This window comes from Oenanthe melanoleuca, chromosome 9 (genome assembly GCF_029582105.1).
Source record: "Oenanthe melanoleuca isolate GR-GAL-2019-014 chromosome 9, OMel1.0, whole genome shotgun sequence".
Lineage (NCBI taxonomy): Eukaryota > Metazoa > Chordata > Aves > Passeriformes > Muscicapidae > Oenanthe > Oenanthe melanoleuca.
Genome location: NC_079343.1, coordinates 7,638,261 through 7,658,648, shown reverse-complemented (window position 1 = coordinate 7,658,648; position 20,388 = coordinate 7,638,261). Strand labels below are relative to the sequence as shown.

Below are 20,388 nucleotides of genomic sequence, written 5' to 3'. Positions count from 1 at the left end.
ATGGCTTTCACTGGCAGTGCTGGCTGCTGGCCCTCCAGGTCAGCCAGAGTCTGTGAAAGTGAGGTGTTACAGGAGAGGACTGAGTACAGAGGAGCTTGAGTGAAGTGGAGCTGATGGGATGTGCCTGGTGGTGCAGAAGGGTTTGGCTGATGTCAGAGCACTGCCATTCCCTGCTGTCTTTGCAGTTAGCAGTGAGTGCCTCATCCCTTTCCCTCCTGAGGGTTCCATAAGAGACCTTGGATGGTGATGGTGATTTGTTCCCACACCAAAGATCATTCTAGCTCCTCACTTCTTGAACTGAAGTAGGCAATTGACTTTCTAGTCTTCCATGAGCCAGATAAAAATCTGGCCACCTATCAACAAGGTGATTATCACAACTCCATGGGTGCCCATCAGGCAAGGTACTCTTAGATTAGCCAAAAATGTTTGAATCCTGCTGTGACTGGCATCATGGGATCAGTCCCCAGCCTTAAGTCAGCAAACTGCAGCACTACCAGCAGACCTGTAGCTATACTGGGGAAAAAATAACCAAATATTTTTAATTTCATATAATTTTTTATGGTTGTTCAGATTGGGTGTGTGAAAAGCTCCTCCACTTGGTTTATGCTGCAGCTTTGCAAAGGAGGTCTGAGTGCTTCACCTGCCAGGGTATCTGCATGTACAGGTCCAGTGGCTTGGGTACTCAGAGTTTGGATTTCAAATCATGCTACATTTATGTTCCAAGGTCCCTTTATTTCTGTTTTGAACTTCCTGAGTTTTTACCCAATCATGGAGTAAAAGTGCTCTGCAGCCAAACAGTCTAGACTCTTCCCCAATGGGATTGTGTTTGTTTCCTTGTGTCAGTCATGCATCTAAAGTACATGCTTAGTGTGTAGAAATACTGGTTTTCTCATCAGAGATATGAGTTAAAGATGGGGAGCTCCTTTTTATATGTAGCAATAGTACAGTCATTATTAACAGGAGGCAAAGATCTTACAGTGTGAACATCAAAGGGATCTGACGTTATTTGGAAAGAGCATTTGGTACATCACATCACATTCTACAACTTGACTTTTAAGAAATGCTCAAGAGAAAGCTTTTTTATTTTTTTTTCCCCCTCCTGCTTGGCTTCTAAGGATCTTTATTTATCACCCTCAGGGGCATTACAGTGAGTAATTAGATTGGACCAGGAGAACGACTTAATTTTACAAGAAACTCATTAATTCATCCTATTTTAAATCTTCTCATTTCACCCAAAACCCAATTATGCTTGTAGTGGCAATGATCTGGAAAGGCATTGTCTCGTAGGTATCAGGGGGGGCCACTGGGACTGCTGGGGTATTCATGCTGGGGAGGCAAGGGTGACTCCCTTTCTTTGACTTTTAGGTCAAAAGACCTAGTTGCTGGGACAGCTTGACAATTAGAAAACCCTGATGAGCATTTGGAAGTAAAACAGCTGTACAATAACAGGGGGGTTCATGGTGCAGGGCAGAAAGCTCATCAAAAGAGACTATCCAAACAATTGGGTTCTATAATTAACACACAAAAATCTGTTCAGAAATGGTAATAACAGTAAAAGTAAGCTGAGAAGATGCTGCCTTCTTATGTGGCAGATGTAGTTTTGTTACAATGAGAGAGAAAATCCATCCTCTTGAAGACTAAGTACAACATTCAAGGGGAAAAGTAAAAGTAACTTTTTGTTCCTAAGGGTGCAGATAAAAAAGTGAGCTCAAAATATTTCCAAGGAGCTGTAGAAGAAGTAACCAGTGCTGAAACACATCAAATGTGCTATCAAAGTATTTTTTCAAGTCTTTAAACACAAATGTCTTTTCTCACTGAAATATATAAACTTGACATTGAAATATCTCTTATTAAATTATTTGCCTTGTCCTTCATTTCACTATTTTGGAGTCTTTCTTTAAAGCTGGCTACAATCATTGATTTAGAAGTAGTTTTTCCTCTTCTGTTGTGTGCAGAGGGAGATTTGTTTCAAAACTGCTTCTCAAGGAATTCAGAAGTTTTCCTGAGTTTGTAGCTAACATATTTTTCTGCTTCAAGAAACGGGAACTGGAATGCATAGCTTCTGACAATTGAGCTGGTTCTGCAGGTGGTGGTGGCATTGCTCATTGCCTGTGTTAATAAATATTCTTGGGGGTGCAGAGGGTTCCTTTTGGGCAGGGGGTGCAGCCGGAGCACGGTTTGGTTGTGGTGCCTGTGTGGAGAGCTCAGCCCTTGGCACAGGGATCTATCTCATGGCCAGTCCTGCAGCCAGGGCTGCTGGGCTGTGCAGGACTGCATCCCACTGGGCTTTGGTGAATAAGCACTTCAGAGCATCCCTGTCACATTCGCTTCTAATATCACTTCATTGACTTAACTGGATTTACTTGAGCAAAACCACGTTTCTGTGCTTGTTTTTCTCCCTATTTGCTTTATTAGGTCCTAATCAGAAATCAGTATTTATTTCAGGAAGTCCTCCTCTTCAGCAGAGGGTTTCTGCTGGGCTGGCTCCCTGCTGCCAGAGCTGCTGCCCAGCAGAGTGCAGCTCTGGCTGTCCCTCCCCATCCCATCACTGCTGAGAGCCAGCCAGGCTCAGGGGGCTCCCACCCTGCCTCAGTCCTGCTCAGCCTCCAGGCACTGCCACAGCCTCTGCCTGGAGCCCCTGCCATGTCTTTCAGATTTGCACTGCATTTTTAGTGCTTTAGGAACTCGTCAGCAAAGAGGCTGCGATGATTTCTTTATCCAACCCTTTGTGAACATTGCACAGTTTTAAATTTTTTTCAAGAGCTGTTAAGGATGTCAAGCCTTTTCCAAACTCGGAAGGAATAATTGTCATTTCCACAGGATAAAGGAACAATTTAAGAGCAAGTACTGGGGGATTTTTTTTAAACAACTCTAAATTCAAAATAATAATTTTCTTAAATATTTTCCCCACCCCTAAATAAAAAAACCCAACAACACAGCTTATTTAAAAAGAGTTAAAACCAATTTAATAAATGTATTTTGTTGTAGCAGTGTTTAAAAAGAATGTAATTAAAACCTCATCCACTGTGAGATGGTTTTTTAAATTCTAAAATTGCTGTCTGAAATTTTCTACTAGAAAATTCAGCATTTGGAGAGACTAAGCAAGCAGACTTTGCAGCCCACACACGTATTCTTTCTCTTTTTTGAGGAAACTTTTAAGTCTGAAAATCAGGTTTTAATGTGAAAATGGAGATGGAAAAACAGCTTGAGAAAATTTACATCTAGATTTGACTGAAGTTCCATAATTCTTCAGAGCAATTTTTGCAGTTTTGACAGATATCACTCTGATATAGTTGGAAAAAAGAAGGAAAAAGGCATGCAATAATGACCAGCAATGTTTGCCAGATCTTGTCTTGCTTTAAGAGAAAAAGATATCAAATGGATTTTAATATCGTAAATCAAAGACATCAGCATGATTATTTCAAGCTGATGCCCATTTAAATAAATGTGATTTGTTCTGAGGAAAAACTGTGAACTGAAAATATTTTTGTTTGAGAATTTCCCTCGAATGTGGTGCAGTCAATTGTAACCATATTACCCTTGTGGGTGACCTGAATGTGAGAAAAGGTTTTTCTCTTTAAAAAAAAAAAAAAAAAGAAACCTAACAGAAAGAACTAATTAAGGCAAAGCTAAGAAATGGAACTCAAAGTTTGCATTGCACATGTGAACTAATCTTTTTACAAAGGCATCTTTCGAAAACTGTGTAAGAGCCCCATTCATGCTGGGTCTCACCCAGCAAATCCTTCCTAGAAAAGCAGCTGCATGAAGATTTGTCATGAGCAAGCAATAAAGACTTCCAGGGAATGAGTTCTGTACAGGCTTCTTCTTTGCCTGCTAAATCATTACCCTTCAAAAAACAGTCCATCCATAGTTGTAATAGGTGTGTCAGCAGCACTCCATGCTAAGAACAGCTTTTGCAGGATTAGGTTTGAGTTTGTAAGTGGCAGTACCATGGAGCTCTTGGGGGCTCAGAACTCCTGGTTTAATGTAGCACATCCTCTATTGCACTTTTATGTCTGTTGTGAAATGTGGTGAATCTCTGAGCACACTAAAATTAAGAAAACTGTCTTCCAGGAGTAGTCGATTTTTGAAGCAAAATGGCTGTGTGTGCTTTAGGAGCAGCCACAGTGCTTGGAGAGCTTTCTTCAGGTCTTGAAATATTAAACATCTTGGCTTAATATAGTAGAAAACAAAATACAGTGCATGAAACGAGGGGGAAAAAAATCCTTGAATCACAGAGTGTTGACCTTGCAGTACCCACTGAATACATTTATTTATTCTCTTTTTAACCATGGAGTATGAAAGGGAGGAATGGTCACAAAAATCTTTACCTGTGACATTTTCTTGTCTTTCTAGAAGCATCTTATAGCCCAAGTAAGTTTTTCAGCCTTGAGCTAGAATGTTGAATAGATAAGTATTTTAATGCCCCAAATATGCTAAAGATGGCTCACTGTTTAATGATTTCTGTGGTTTGTGATGTTCACATTCAGAGTAATATTAGAGTTTATATGTTAGTTTTTAAAACCATGAATAATAGAATTTTGTGGATAAAAGCAGTCAGCTTGGTTTCCTCCTGTATTCTGTTTTTCAATGCCTTGTCTTTATATAGGGCAGCAAGATCTTTCCTGTGGGTTTGTGTCCTGGTCACACACAGACTTAGGCATATTTCTCATCTGAGCTGTGACAGTGGAAACCAGGAGTAATATCTAAGACCAGCATCTGCCACTTGACTGCTGCTGTTGTTAAATCCAGGACATGTAGTGATACAACAACTTGCTCACCTGATAGTGCAAATCATATCTGTATAAAAGAAGGGTTATTTTCCTTGTTTGTTTGTTTTGCTGGGCTATTCCCATCCCTGGCAGAATAAGCTGTGTTCCACGTGCTGATTTTCATCCTGCCGGTGCCTGGCTGATGGGCCAGACGTGGTGGGTTTGAATTTGTGTTCAGGGACCAGAATAATTTCTGATGTGGGCAGGCTGGGTTTAACCCCTGTGATTCTCCCTCCCTGCCAGAGCTGTGGCTGCTGATTTTAATTGAAGCCCTGAGGCCGTGTGCAGCATGGCCAAAGCACACCTTGCAAGTCTAACCTTATCTAACACCACCATGCCTGTGAGCTCTGGAAGTGTAAATCTCAGTCACCTGAGCAGTGTGTTTTCTTTCACAAGGTCCCCTGGTCCTGGGGCAGCCCCAGTGAGTGACACTGGGCTGATCTCACAGATGGTGTGTGGCACATCGTAAAGTCAGGACTTGTTAAGGACATTTCATTAATGGCTTGGGCTAATAAGAATGAAGTAACTTGCTCTTTTATGAACGTGTTACTAATATCCCCTTCCATTTTCCACTGGAGGGCTTTGTGAGCGAAGCAGGGAAAGAGTGAGGGGGACTAAGGGAAGGTTGAACAGCAAGAGCAAGCCCTGGCTGTATGGGGGCTTATGCCCTCCCAACAGGAGCTGTGTGTAGCAGGGGAACCCTAAAGGTAGTGTAGGTGATAAATGACAAGATGTGGGAGTGAGTCACACAGTAAATACTGGGAACAGCCTTTCTTTTTCACTGGTTTGCATGCCTGGGAATTTTCTCTCTCCTCCTCAGTGCTAAAAGCCAGTGGTGATGATGGGCTTTTTTCTCTGGCCAAGGGAGAAATTTCTAGGATGACATACCTGTTAGCCACCATGAAAATGTGTTATTAATGATGCTAGTGGGTTTTTTCCAAGTGATGTAAAAGTAGCCTTTTGTGTAAGTCCTGCTTTATGAAGCTGATGTCACCGACAGCTTGCCAACTGCACGTGGTGGCAGTGGTGCAGTTAGTGCTGTGCCCCAGCTTTGAGCACTGCTGATCTCCTCCCTGGGGGGGAAAGAGCCAAATGAATTCTGCCTTGCCAGGAGGGAGATGTGCCATTTCCGGGCGTGTTGGGTTCCTGTCCCACTCCCTCTTAAAAATTGGCAGTGTCTGACTGTCAGCTGCCATTCCTTAAGTGGTCACAGAATGAACCAATTGCACCCCTTTTGGCATGCTCTGTGTGTGTGGGGTGCAGGTGGACATGGGTTAACTCCACAAAGAGGCAGCTGATTTTCTGGTGGTGTCAACAGAAGAGTATAATTTTTTTTTTTTTTGCCATCTCTAAGCCAGCTCTTAAAATGGCTCTTGTTGGAATTAGAAATCAGTATCCCCTGACGTAGGACTACTCATTAAGAGCGTGATGATTGTTAATTCTTCACCTGGGGCTAAGAGGACATCATTAGATCTCTTTGAAATGTCTCCTGCCCTGATTTTGAATGAGTAAGCTACAATTTACGATCCCAGCCCGGGCCAGTAACACTCTCCCTTCCTGTTCCATGCAGCTTGCAGGATCGGATACTACAAGGCTCTCTCGACAGACGTGGCCTGTGCCAAGTGCCCTCCCCACAGCTACTCCATCTGGGAGGGCTCCACGTCCTGCACCTGCGACCGCGGCTTCTTCCGCGCCGACAGCGACGCCGCCTCCATGCCCTGCACCCGTAAGTGCCTCCCTGAGCGCCTCCAGCACCTCTTCTCTGGGGCTCTGAAACCCTTCTGCTTCTGGCACCAGCGCTCTGCAGCTCTCGTGGCCCTCTGCAGATGCACTTTGCGTTTTAGTTCCCAGCCCTCCCTTCCTGATGGTGGCGTGGTCATGCTGACCCCTGTGAGCTCGCAGTATAAATGTATCAGGAGACACAAAAGAGGGACTTGCACACCTTAGTAACACAGGTAGAACTAAAATACAGGCCTTGCTTCCAGTCTAAGCACCTGGCCAGTAGATCACATCACCTTTCATCTCTTTAAATATGGATATTTGTGGAAATTGTGGAAGTTTTCCTTGTAATTGTATGACCTCAGGTAAACAGGTAATATTTATAATCCCATTATGTTTCTAATTTGCTTGAAATATAGCTGGTGACCCTTGGGAACCTAAGTGTTCATTTGAAAGGGGTGGTAGTAATAAATCTTGAACATTTAAAGACACAACCACCCAATGCATGGTTTATTTTATTTTGTGTAGGTAAATACATCATGTGCAGCAAATGGAATTTGCTTTAATTCCATCCAAATACCTTCATCAGGGAGAGGGAGAGATGCATTGAGCACAGTCACAGGGTTCTGATGAGCTCTCTGTCCTGTGTGTTGGTTAATGGCTCATGCAGTCTAAGACCTGGGATTCCAGGCGTGTCCTGGTGTTAAATTGTGATCATCTAGTTCTTTGGTTTTCACTTTCTTAGGAGCAGAGCAGTTTGAAACAATAAGTGAAAGGGCTATATTTTACCAGGGGGATATCCATGTGTGGCATTCCCTGAAAGCTATTGGAAGTGTTTCCAGATTTTTGGAGGTCAGCTGTATATTTATGTAGAGAGTCTGTGTGAGGGAAGGCTGAGATATTTCTTTTGTAACATTTTAATACATTGAGAATTAATTTTGTGAGAGATGAGTCACATTTATTGAAACCTTAATTTCTCCCTTACAAGGCAGAAACAGAGTATGTCCATAACTAAGTTAGCACTCGTCCCTTCCCCACAGCCCCTTGATTCCAGCTGTTCTCCAGTGATTTCCTTCTTTTCAGCAGTGAGTTTTGCTGGTGGTGGCTGAGGAGGCCAGAGCATAGCCAAGAGCAGCTGCTTTTGCTTAGTAGGAAGCAGAGTGGTGCATATATGCCTTGCCAAGTATTGACTGGGAAAGGAGTCTAACTGTATTGTGAAACCTTGTCTAAATGGGCAAGAACGTGCTTTCTATAATATAATTTACACTACTAGATTTGAAATGTGACCAGTTTGATAGGAAAAATGTCTTTCTGCAACAACAAAACTATAGTTTGGAATGTACACCCTAAATAACATTATACCAACAAAAGTTTTTCAAAGCTGTGGTCCTTGCGAATGATATCTTCACCAAATTGAAATCAAATTAGTAATCAACTGGTTGAATTTAAATAAGCATGTGCAGTTAGTGAAGTATGAGGAGAGAGCAAAACATTTCCAGATGGGGAAATTGTTAGCAAATGATATGTATGTTTGCTGGTATTGCAAAATGTACCCCTGCAAGCTTAGCCAGTTTTTGTCAAGCCTTGAGCAGGCACTCTTCCCCATTCCTGTCTTGGGAGGTGAGACAAAGCTGAAGTTCCTGATCTTGGTCTTTTACCCCAAAAATACAAAGAGAGAAGGAGAAAAGGCAAAGGCTGTGGTGCTGGCCTCAATGTTCATCCCTGCAGCAGCCTAGGATGCAGAGGCAAGCCAGCACCATAATCCTGTGGATCCTGCTCTTGGAAAACAGGCCTGTCTCTGGAGGTCCTGTTTCATAGCCTTGGGTTTTCCTGTAGCTGAAGGGCTCCTTTTGCTGTGATCCAAGGTGAGGATGCAGCAGGGGGGTTCTGGCTGGCCTGAGGGGTGGCTGTGGCTCGCCAGCCCTGGTCCTGCTGGCAGCCCCTGCTGCAGCCTGCCTTGGCTGTGCTGCAGGATGCTGCTGCTGCTGCTCAGGGATGAGGTGCAGCCCTGCCCCGGGGCTCTGAGGCTCCTCCTTTGCCACACTCCCCCTCTGAGTGCCCTTCTGCCAAGGCAAGGGACAGCATTCCAAGGGCCTCTGCTGAAGGGGACCCTTCAGAAGGTCCCTGTCTGACTTTCCTGACGAGATGTGTGGACAGCAGGGAGCATAAACATCAGAGGTGCTTTCAGGTGGGTTCAGACTGTAATCAGTTCTTGCCAGTTGGTTAAACCCGGTGACAAACCCAATTCCCTTGTGCTGACAGCCATAATAATCAGGCACCTTCTTTGTTCATTATGCTCTTTAACTCTGGTATTCTCATTCAGGCCTGCATTTAGTAATCGCTCAGTGTGACGGCACACTAATGAAGAAATAAAACACAGTATCTGAGATCCATTCTTCTAGCAAAAAGATAGACTCTGCTCCACTGGCTTGTAAAATCAAGTTTCTGTTCACTTGGAGAACTATTAGACCAGGTGAATAAAAGTAACATTGGATAATTTGGAAAGAACACCTGGAATGGACTGTGGATTGATCCCTTCTTTATTATTCCCAAATACTTTTTATGATGAAGAACTTCAGCCTTCTTAAAATGTGTTTTTGTAAAGCTTTGACCCTTGGCTATTGATTTCCTTTAGCAGTAAACTGGCTGGCCTTGTCACTTATCTTGCCTTCTAGCTTGGGGGAGGAAGACTGTTAGGACTTTCCATTAGCCTGATTGTGCTAGTGGATGAAAGGGAATTAGAGAATTCCCCTTCCTTTTCCTTTCTTGCAATTCCCATGATAAGTAACAAAAGCAGTAGCTACTTCCTGGTCAGGAGAGGTGCTCCAGAGTTTTACCCTTCCATAACACTACTCTCTGACATTGCCATCCCTTGGTGAGCTGTAAAAACTGTCTAACCTCAGGTGAGCCAGGCATCAGGCTCCTTAACAAGCTACTCAAACTCTGGTTTTAGTATTGTGCTCTATTTCAGCTCTGCTAGAGTGAGTAGTTATGTCTGGTGTAAAGTTGGTGTAAGAAAGGGCAGAACAGCCACGTGTTTGCTGGTGCATCTCTCCCCTCAAACTTGCCTCGTGGGGACAATCATCAATGTGTCTGTCACCACTGAGGGGCAGAGCCACCCTGGATCTGCCGCTTTGGCCAAACTTGGGAATTCAGGCTCGGAGCTCTGAAGCACAGTGGGCTTGTCAGCTGTGTGCTTGGGTGTGGAGATGGCATGATTGACTTGTGACACACCTGAGCCCAAACCATGGAAAACACGGATGCCTTTCCCTTTTGGAAGCATTGCAGAAGTGATGTCAAGGCAACTCTACAGACCTCCATTATATTTCAGTACTTGCAGTGAGGAAGGGTCTTTCATAAGGTTAGCAATGTAATGGAGAATAAATTGCCTTAGCCACACATTAATCCATGAGGCAGGAAAACAAATCAGTCTCAATCATGGCCCCTGTCCCTGAATTCCCTTCTCTGTAAGGAGATATCCTGTGAATTTCATCCTGGTGCAGGCAGGTGCAGTTCCCACCCAAATTAATGGGCGTTGCTCCTGTGTCCCCACCATTAATGAGTTGGGGTCTCTAACTCTTAACAAACAATGCTTGCATTGTGAGTGAGAGTGGGACGGTTTTGTATTGTTTATATTGTCTTTTCAATTCAAATTATTAATGATTTTTAATTGGGAGCCCTTACAAAAGAGAGATTACCATCATGGACTGTCCAGCTTGAAATCTGCCTCAGTAAATGACCCTGAATAATTTAGTCAGTTGTGTCACCCAAAGAAGGGCTGGTGGGTTGATTGATATTTTGTCATGGCCTGAAATATTGCAAAAACGGTTGCATTTAAGACAGTTAATACTGGAGAAGCTTGGAGAAATAGAGCAGATGTAGTGAGATGCAAGAAAGGAGTGCCTGCTTTAAAAGGACCTTCTCCAGTCTAGGTTATCAAGAAACTGAATAGCCTGACTTCAAACAGCAAACATCACTTACTTGTCTTTACATTCCCCTCTTCTAATTGAATTTAGTGCACTGCTGTATTTCCTTCAGAAAGTATATTGTTTTTAAATTACCATTTCAGTGCTATTACTCAAGGCTCCTGCTTCTAATGCTTTCTGACAGTTATCAGCATAATGAACCATAATGAAATGATGAGCAATCTACAGTGGAAACTCAATGTGAATTCCACTAGAGCTGTGTGACTGTGTTGTTAAAATTTGAATGCACATTAAAATAACACTGTCCTTATTTGTTTCCAAGGTCAAGGCTTTAAAAAAGGTCTGAAAGGTCTAAACACTTCAATTTTGTTAATGTTGCAGTCTAATATATACCCTTAATGCAATCTTGTGTTACATTTAACATATCTCAGAGATAAGTATTTGACCTGCATTTTCAAAAAAGTGTGAATTTACCTACCTAATAACTGTGGCTGCAAATGAGTAATTGCATAGGAGCTGAATATTTGAGCACATGTTTATAATGATTGCTTAGACTATAAACAATATAAATAAGCAAATGTGCTCTTTTTCCTTCAACTTAACTTCTTCCTTTTCTAAGTTTCCAGTTGGATGTGGGTTATCAAATTTGTGGCTGTTAGGAAAAAGGAAAGCAGACTATACCACACTGTGCTGGCTACTGCATTGTAGGTGGCTTTGCACTGGCTTTGCCACACTTCCACACTTGTGCTGGCACTACTGCAGTCCTCTCTTGGAGCCTTTTCTCTGCAGTATCAGAATTTAAATTTATGGCATAATAACTCTTCCACATCTTTATATATATATGTCCGCACCTTCAGTAAATGATTTTGTTCTTAAAACATCCTGTGATATTGTTCATTAAATAGTGCATGTAAATAGTTCATGTAAATAGTACACCAGAGTGCCTTTTAAGCTGTAGTAGCAGTTGCAGGAGCAGAGGGAACAGTGGCTGTAAGGATGATTTTCTTCTCCATGTAGGCTGGGAAAATAGACCATCCATGGGTGCATCGCTGCCAGACCGAGAGAAAGGGGTTGTGAGTGATGGGAATCTCAAAGGAGAAAGCTGTCTCCCCTTGTGTGTGGTGATGGGCTGAAGGAATTGAATAAGGAGGGGAGTGGTTATGGCTTGAAGAGAGGAGACGGGAGTAATTTGACAGTGCGTGTTTATAATCAGTAGACTTGAAATCATCACTCCTTTAAATACAGAAACTGTTTATTAGCTGTCTTCTGATTTTCTGGCCAGAGCCTTAAATTAACAGAGACATTTACTCAATTAACTGGGGGCTTTGATTTGGTTAGTCAGGACCCAGTTCTGTAGAGCTGTTGAAGTAAATTAAAGGGCAAACAGAATAAGAAATTCAGCAGTTGGGCCAATTACAGAACAACTTATTTTTCTGGTTGGATTTCTTTCCTGTCAGGCTGTCAGATAACTTTCTGGTTTCCGCAGCAGAGTTCTTTTTATCTCAAAAGAGTGAGTGAACACAGGTGATGCTGTCTGCAGCACAGTGCATTAGAGTAGATGTGATAACGTGTCTTAGCATACATGACAATACAAAATGTTCTTACATGGCAGTTCTTGGAAGAGAAGCCTAGAGCCCAAAGGAGTGGTACCTGCAAGCATCAGTTTCCCCACACCTCTGCCAGTGCTAACTGGACCTCTTTGCTTAACTTCTTTAGCCTCTTTAGGAGAGGAGCTATTAATTGGATTGTTCTCCGGGTGAAAGGAACAAAGCCTATTGTGAAGCTGGTAGCCAAGGTACTTTTGGCAAGTAAATAGGAAATTGTACATTCCAGTGGAATGGGCATTTTGTCACTGGCGCTGGTCCAGGATCCCTGGCTTGGCAGAACTCCCACTGAAGTCACAGGAATCTTGCCCAAGTAAATAAATGAAGAATTGTTTACCAAATCATTTGCCTTATTATAACCCAGTTGTAAAGCTAACTATGCACAGAGAGGAGAGAGAGTGGAAATGGAGCAGATGACTGGTATTTTAAGTGACTGCTGCATCCTGTGGCCAGTTGGCTTTGGTCTCACCAGTTGTAAAACACATAATCTATAATGATAAATGGTCAGGAATAGCCAGGCAGACAAGGAGTGAGGGTTGTCCGAGCTGCCTTTGCTTGTGTAAATTAGCCCACAACAACAGGGGACCTGTCCACAACTGCTGAAAGAAGCAATTAGTGGCAGCAACACACACAGCTGTCACAGGAAAGTGTGGGGTTTATTTGACAGCTTCAACATACAGGACCCAGGTATTTACTCTGTGTTAGAACTTTTCTTTCAGGTGGTTAGACATCAACAACAAAGGCATATCTGAAGGGCATCAGAGCTCCCATGCTGAAACATCATTGTCAGCTCCACTGCTGCACAGGTTCAGTGAAGCCTCTGAGATGGAAAGAGGAGGCCAAAGTGCTTCCTCTTGAGCACTGTGCCTGGCACTGCTTTGCCAGACATTTTAGTCAGTGACTTAAGGCCTTTAAAGACATTGATTATTTAATAATTACTTTCTTTACATCCTGTCTGAAAATGGTAAACTCTCTGTTTCACGCTCAGCCCCGCCCCCAGGGAGATGATTCTAGAACTGTGATCAGATTAAAGAGCATTGATTAGAGCTGTTAAAGGCCATCCATACAGTGCCATCGTGGTGAGACCTTGCTGGGAGAGCAGCAGTGGCTGAGGCTGGCAACACAACCACCACCTTAGCAGAGCCCTAGTGCTGCCTCTGTGCCTGAACCAGCCCCTTCAGAGGCTGTGCCTGATGTGCTTCCACTGGCATTTCATTGCTCTCTGCAGATATGCTCCAGACGTCTTTGGAAGCGTTCGTTGTACAGATCCTTTTTTTTGTGCACCTCTTTATTTGGTCTCTTTATTCTTGCTGCGTTGCACACAAAAGCTGGCTCTCAGATCTTGTACAGCAGATGTGCTAAACTCTTCCCTGCTTCTGATAGTGCATTTCTAGTCAGGTTTTTGTGCTATTAGACAGTCAGATGCTTGCTCCCAGGTGCCTGCTGCTCCTTTAACTTATCAAAGACTTTGCTGCTCCTCTGTAGTGCAGCCAAGGCCAAGCTGCCGATTCAAAGCAGGCCAGTTCATCCCAGGCTGCTTTCAAACGAGGTGAGTCATAGCAACCTTCCCTGTTGTATGGATCTTGTTTATTATGTAGCAAATTAGCTCAAGATTTCTGAATACCCCGAGTTCCCTTTGAAACCACGGCAGATGAAGAGGGTCAGCATCTCTGGAGCAGGCTCATAAAGAGGATCCTTTTGTCAGTGCTGGTGCAAAGCCCACTGAGCCCTGCTGGTCTGCCTGATTGACTTTGATTAGCAAACACCCATAGCTGGCACACAGCTGCATTTAACAGTGTTTTTAATTGTATATTTAACTGTATATTTAACAATTTTAGGGTGCAGTTAGAAAGCTTCACACTGTAGCATAATATGGTATTTTAATACTTCTTGTTCGTTAAAATAATTTTCAATCCTTATTAAGCTGAGGTCTGCTTTTTCCGCCTCAAAAAAGACGCGATATTTTCTTCGAGGAGAGTGGGGGAATGGTTAAAGAAGATTAAAGTCTTTTCTACATGCTTGAGGTTTTCTGATGTCTGGTGGGAATTGCCAATGAAGCTTCCTTCCGATTTCACACTGTCAGGCGAAGGCAGGCTGAATGCCGTGTGACAACCCACTTGAAAATAATTATCCACTGCCCCGGCTGCAGAGACATCCGTTACCTGCTGGAGAAATGTGCTTTTACATATGTGCCCATGCAGATGGAGTAAATTATTTTTTTAATCATTTTCTCCTTCCAGGGCTCAAAAGTTTCACCCTGCTAGTTACTTAGTCACATACATACCTTTAGAGAGCATCTTTCTTTTAAAGGAGCTACATTTTAAATGCACTGATCTGGTGACTGACAAGGATGCTCCTAACAAAGGCTTGCCTTCTGGAGGGTATATATTTGAAATATCTCCATTAGCACTTCCATGGAGAGTGTGGGTTTCAGTTTGCTGTTTTAACAGATCTCCTCCCACAGCCAGATCTTTCAAGGTAATAAATCTTAACTATAACATAGGCTAGTAGTAAACAGATGTGGTTACAGTTCTAATACTGATAATATCAGTTCAGTCCTTAATGGGTAATGTTTCTGCCAGAATAATTCACTACCACTGTTGATGGCTGAAGACTAAGCTGGCATAAAAAAGGGAGCTCTGAAGGAGCCCTCTGCCAGACTGTGACAGAAACGTGCAGACAGGCAGCTATTTGTGGCTAAGAGAGCTTTATTTTGGGTGCCACCTGAGTGGGTTTCTTGGAAGTGTTAAATTCACTTTGAAGGAATTAAGTGTCAGAACCATGTGCTGAAGTGCTTTTTGGTTTGTTTTGTGATGTCTTTGTTTTTCAGCATAAGAAAGTTGTATATAAAGGCTACTTGTATCTGATAAAATTGGCTAAACCAAAGCCCTCAACTTTACCTTCCTGTGGCTATGGGACCTCTGAGAAAAGGAAAGAGAAATTGTTTTACTCATGTCTACCTTTGGCGAACAAAAGTTGTTTGCCCAAGATTTGGAGCTGCTAGCTGTCTGGAAGTGGGATTCTGGAGTCCTGTCAACCTAGGGCAGCAGAGAACCCAGCTGCAAGGTCTTTCTTATTTCTTCTCATTTGATGGGACAGCAAGGTCACTCAGGAGCTGTTGTGCTGGGAATCATTTCTTTCTCATCTCCGTTCTCTGTGCTTTAATCCACGCCTCCTAACCATACCCTGCTGCTGAACTAAATGAACTGGTTTAGTGAAGACAGTATTCTTGATGTCAAACAAGTCTGTCTGGTCTCCTTGTAGAAAACTGTAATTGAATTTACCGCATACACCCACAGAGACTTTTAGAGAAACATCTTGCTGGGCAGATCAGTAATAAAAAAGGAAGATGTAAAACCAGGGATATTAAAACCTCTGTCATAACCATTTAAATACAGTTCCTCAGCACAGTGCACTTACAAGTCTACCTTTAAATCCCAGGGTTAGTTTTCAGGGATGTTTTTTGGTTGTGTGGACCTGTCAGGTTTCCAGCTGTAGGGAGGAAGGGAGGAGTGGCTTGGTTGCACACCCAACCAAGGCTGCCTGTCTGCCTGCAGCCCCTCCAGCTTCAGGAGCCCAGCTACAGCTGTCCCCTGCCATGGCTGTGGATGGGTTTGTGGTGTATGGCCTTGCCAGGGAGGGGCTCTCTCCTCCCCACTCGTGCCTTTGTGCTGGTGCTGCACTTGCAGTCCTGGGCTGCCCTGGTTAGACCCTGTCCTTGGGCACCTGCAGTTCTGGGCTCTGTGCTTTCCCTGTGCTGTGCATGAAGGGCTGGGCATGCTGATCCCCCAGGGCAGCAGGAATATTCACTCAGTTGTAGCTAATCTCCTTTGTGCTATCTTTCTTTGAAATCCTTCCTTGCAGTTGGGATAGAAATTCTTTCTCCTTGGCAGAATGACTTTGCCAGATTCCTGAGGCTGAGCCTCCTATGTTTGTGCTGCTCTCCTTTGGGGACAGGAAGAAAGGGGCTTTGGGATAACGTTCTCAGATGGATGGCATCCAACCTGTTGATGTTTGACTCAACTATCTGATGCCCCTTAGTCTTTAGGGCAGCTGATTTAAATGGAAAATAATGTACTCCTTGCAAATAAACAGTTTACTGAGCTGTTATTATGCCCAATGTTAGTCTGCAGCCTGGTTCCCTTCCCAGCTGTGTCCCCTTGCCATCTGCACCCCACAGGTGCTACTTCAGTCCTGGAGAGCAGGTTCATTACTGGGGCTTTGCTGCAGAAGCTGCCTGTGAGTCACTCCAGTGCTTGGACCAGGCTTCATCCCTGGTTTGCAGCATCAGGGCTCCTTCAGTGTGCCCACAGAGAGCTGGCACACAGGGATCTCCTGAGGTCTGGAAGGAAGGAGACAGTCAGGTGTTGGTATGAGCCCTTGTCATGGTTTTCACCAGGTCCTTGTCATTTGCACAGGCATGTGTGGGAGGCTTCTGACTGGAGAGAGACGAGTGTAGGAAGGGAGGGACAGAAATGTTGATGGATGAAAAGTTAAAATACTGCCTGAAGTTGTAGAAAGAGTGCTAAAATACATCAGTCCTTTTAACACAAGTAGTGCTTATGCTATTAACATCTTAAAAACTCTTGTTTTGTGAATGTTTGTTTGGTATAGGGTACAACATTGTCCTTAAGACAGACAGATCTCTCTATCTGTGGATGAAAGACAGATAGCTGTAATGGCTATAGCCTATTGCAACAAGAGAAAGCCAAACAATCCACATTGCCCAATACATTTAAGGAAATCTAATAGGAGGGTTGAGGAAGATAGCAAGATTAGCTTGATGAAGATTATTTGTTGCTAAACAGACTCTTCAGTGTTTCCCTCAGCCCTGACACACACAGTGAACTGCTCCACCCAGGGCCTTCCCATTTGCTTCATGGCTCACTTGATTTTGATGGGTTTATTGTGAAGCAGGATTTATGGAGCCCCAGGAAGGAATAAAATGGAAAACTTCCGTTCCCTGTGTTCCCAGAGATGAGTCCCTCCTGTTCAGGGTGCTGGTTAAAGGGGCTGCAGAGGGATCTCGCTTTCAGGCCCCTTGATCAGACTGTGTCCCCTTTGCAGTCACTGACCTGAGAAGACTGAGTGGCTCTGCAGATCCATCCCTCAGATTCTATTGTCCTGTGCAGGGAAAGCAACAGCACCTGCCTTCCTAACATCATGAAAGGAATTTTAAAATTAATTGGTTTTCAGAATTAAAATGTTTAGATTTAAGTTTTATTTCCTGTAGGAGCTGTCACATTTTCAAACTGTTCCAGGCAGCGTGGCTCCATTTTTGCACAGTGCCAAATAGCCATAGCATGCTTCCATTGGCAGGAGATTGATGAAAAATGCTGTAGATCATGGGACTTGTGACAGAATTACAGATGGTGGTGGTGATTCAGAGGCACAGGTCCCTGTCTCCTCTCTCATCTGCCCTGTAGCTAGATTTTTCTGCCAGTGGAAACAGGTTTGTGTGAGGTCTGGCTGTCAGGATGCTGTTCCTGTGGGATCCTGCTGGGTTTATCCAGGTACTATCCTGGCCTTTGCAGCTGCCATGGCCCTGAAAGGGTTTGTCTCATCTGTTGTCAGAAACAAAGCAAATACTGCTCACCACTGAAGAGCAGATACGCCCCGTGTTTCAACATCTGAAACGGGCCCATCAATCTGAGGCTGGTCCCCACTCCCTGTGCCAACAGCTCCATTGATGACTGTGCTCCAGGAAGAAAAGAAATTGCTTTTCCCCTCACTGTAGTGTCAGCCCACCGCTTGGAGACTCCCCCTCATCTTCCTTTTCATGCTGGAGGTGGGGCACTGTCTCTGTGACCTGCAGCATCTGCTTCCCTGCTTTCCGCTTGGCCGCATCTCTGTTTAGACACTGCCCTGTCCCACATACTAATTACTGACTTCTTGCTTCTGAGGAGCTTGATTCATTCTGGCACATTTTCCCATGTGAAACTGGACCTAGAGCCTTGGAAAATATCTTAATGGACATCAGGCTAAGTCTGAGTTTAACCCCAAGCTGGCTGCTGTATCTGAGCTAAGAGGCACATCTTTCAGACCACAGCTATGGCAGTACAAACCCTCCTCCCATGGAGGTCTTTGCTGCAGGAATTCCCTCCTGAAATGGGGATATTCTTGGCCCTGGCAGAGCTGGTGCTGCTGGGGCAAGGAGGTGTTTGTAGTGGCAGCCCCTGATCCCAGCTCTTCTGGCTGCACTCTGGGTCGATGCTCTTGTGTGTGCCTGCAGTGAGTGAACACTCTCTAGGAAAACACCTTTTGCTTTTTCTCTCTCTCAGGCTCTCCATGTTTCCCACAGGAGCAGTTTCTGCCCAGGGCTTGCAGCTGCCAGGTCCTGACTCTGGGAGCACACACACCTCAGCTCCCGGTGTCTCTGGCTGCTGCTCTGGCCAGGACCTGTACAGTGTGCACCTGGGCTTGCAGCCTGCTGGGGCTGCTGTTCCCCCAGAGACTTCTGTTGGCTTCCCTGTTCCCTTGGCAGTGCAGAGGGACAGGTGTTGTCACCTTGTGCACGTGCCTGCCCTGAAGAGAGCCCAGGTGTGAGGCAGTTTGGGGAAGGCTGGGGTGGAGAGGGTTTGGTTCAGTTCCTGCTCAGCAGTTCCTGCGCTGCCGCTCGAGTTCACGATTTCAGGAGTGTCTTCCACCTTGCACTCAGAGTTTGTTCCTGAAAAGAAAGCTCGTGTATTTGCAGGCTAAGCAGACACCACTTTCTTATACCCAGGGGAGCTGGCAAAGCCAGCTTTTGGGGGCAGGAGAGCTGGTTATGGGACAGAGGCAGTGGGCTTGGGGCAGTTTTGACCTCTGCCCGGATGTGCAAAGCATGTCTTGTGTGCCCTTGTCTCACCACACCTCTCTCTGCCTCCATTTCCACATGACAAATAGAGGTTCAACCCAGTTTTTTTCCTTGTTTCTTTCTCATCTAGTTTTTGGATCAGGCAACATCTCTTGCTGTGTTCAGTAACTGATCTTTGAGTAGAAGGGTTTTGTCCTTAGGAGTCCGAAATGCTGCCAGTGCATAACTAAAAGCCATGAATGGCAGTCTGGTGGTGCAGCAGGCAGGAGGGCTCCCTGGCTCAGGGGCTGGGCTCAGCTCTCTCTTCTTGCAGTAATTCTACCTGTCAACCCCGATTAGCTCACAGACTGTTTCAAAGGTTTGGCAAGATGGGAGGATTTCCCTCCTTTCAAAAGAACTATATTAATTTTGTATTTTTGAAGTAAGCACAGACAAACAATCTTTACTTAGCCACTCCTGCAACAGAGACCTTTCATTTAGGTACTGAAGACCCATTTGACCTCTGTGTCATTTAGACTCTTTTTTTAGCTTACCTGCCTCTCTCAAAATAAAACTCCTGTCTCCTGTTGAGCATGTGTTACATCCTGGTGGCTTCAAGCACAGACCTGAGGAGGTGTTGCAGCCCTCAAAACCTTGTCATATGCAGCCTGTTCAGGCCTCAGCTTCCTTTGAGATGAACCTGTTGAATTGAGGAGGGAGCCACAATTAATCTTCCCCATAGTCATCCCTTAACAGCTTAATCTTTTTGCTGTTACACTTGATGAGTCACTTTGTAATTTCAGTAGAATTTGATGTTTTCAGTGTATTTAGTTCCTGCCTTACCACGATGACTGTTTTTGTACCTTTGGCATATGAGAGATTATGACTTATTTATTTATACACTTAATGGAACTGTTGGTGGTGACTGATTCTTTTTTGCCAGGTTCATAGTTTCATAATGTTTGACTAATTGCCAGAACTTTCTCTTTTTCCTTCCTTCTCTGCAAGGAGATCTAGTTGAGCTTCTTTTGAATTGCAACCGTCAAAATGTATTTTGATGAAATGTAAGAAACTTTCATGAGCTTTCTTGTGTCTAATTTGTGACTTTCTACAAAATTATTTCCAGTATTTTTCTGCTACTAATATTTGTATGTAAAGCTGACTACCAGTAGTTAGTAAGCACAGCTGTTTTTACTGTTTCTGTTTGGATTGATACATTTTTCAATTTTCATTTTTATCCTGTTTCATTTCTGTTCCATGCAGTGCTTACTGTAGCCCTATCCCAAAGCACTGTGTGTGTCAGAGTACCTGTGTGCTCTGCCTGGCCATGGTCAGGGGAGCTTTTTGGGATGAATAAAATACCCATCTCTTTCATGGGCTCTGAATCATCTGTCTTAAATGTAAGGGTGCAAAAAGCGTGTCTCAACGGTATTGAAATTAGATGAAGAGTTGCAGGATTAGCTCTGCTGCATTTTCAATTTGCCTGTGGGTTTGTGGCCCGTGGGGATTGGAGCACATCAATAGGATTTGTGCCTGTGTGTTGCTGGGCAGGGCTGGAGGTGCAGGAGGTGCTGCTGCCTCTGGGCTCTGTC

The 20,388-nt window shown here is 44.1% G+C and overlaps 1 protein-coding gene across 3 annotated transcripts in view; it reads left to right on the top strand.

The window, feature by feature from the left end:
* EPHA4 (EPH receptor A4) overlaps positions 1-20,388 on the top strand; it is a 108,898-nt gene that overhangs the window by 34,269 nt on the left and 54,241 nt on the right. For all 3 annotated transcript variants that reach the window (XR_008841198.1, XR_008841199.1, XM_056498951.1), the window contains one exon: positions 6,343-6,498. Coding sequence is in view for 1 of the 3 variants with exons in the window: in XM_056498951.1 (XP_056354926.1) it covers positions 6,343-6,498 (156 nt within the window). In the remaining 2 variants the exon portion in view is untranslated. The remainder of the gene's footprint in view (positions 1-6,342; positions 6,499-20,388) is intronic.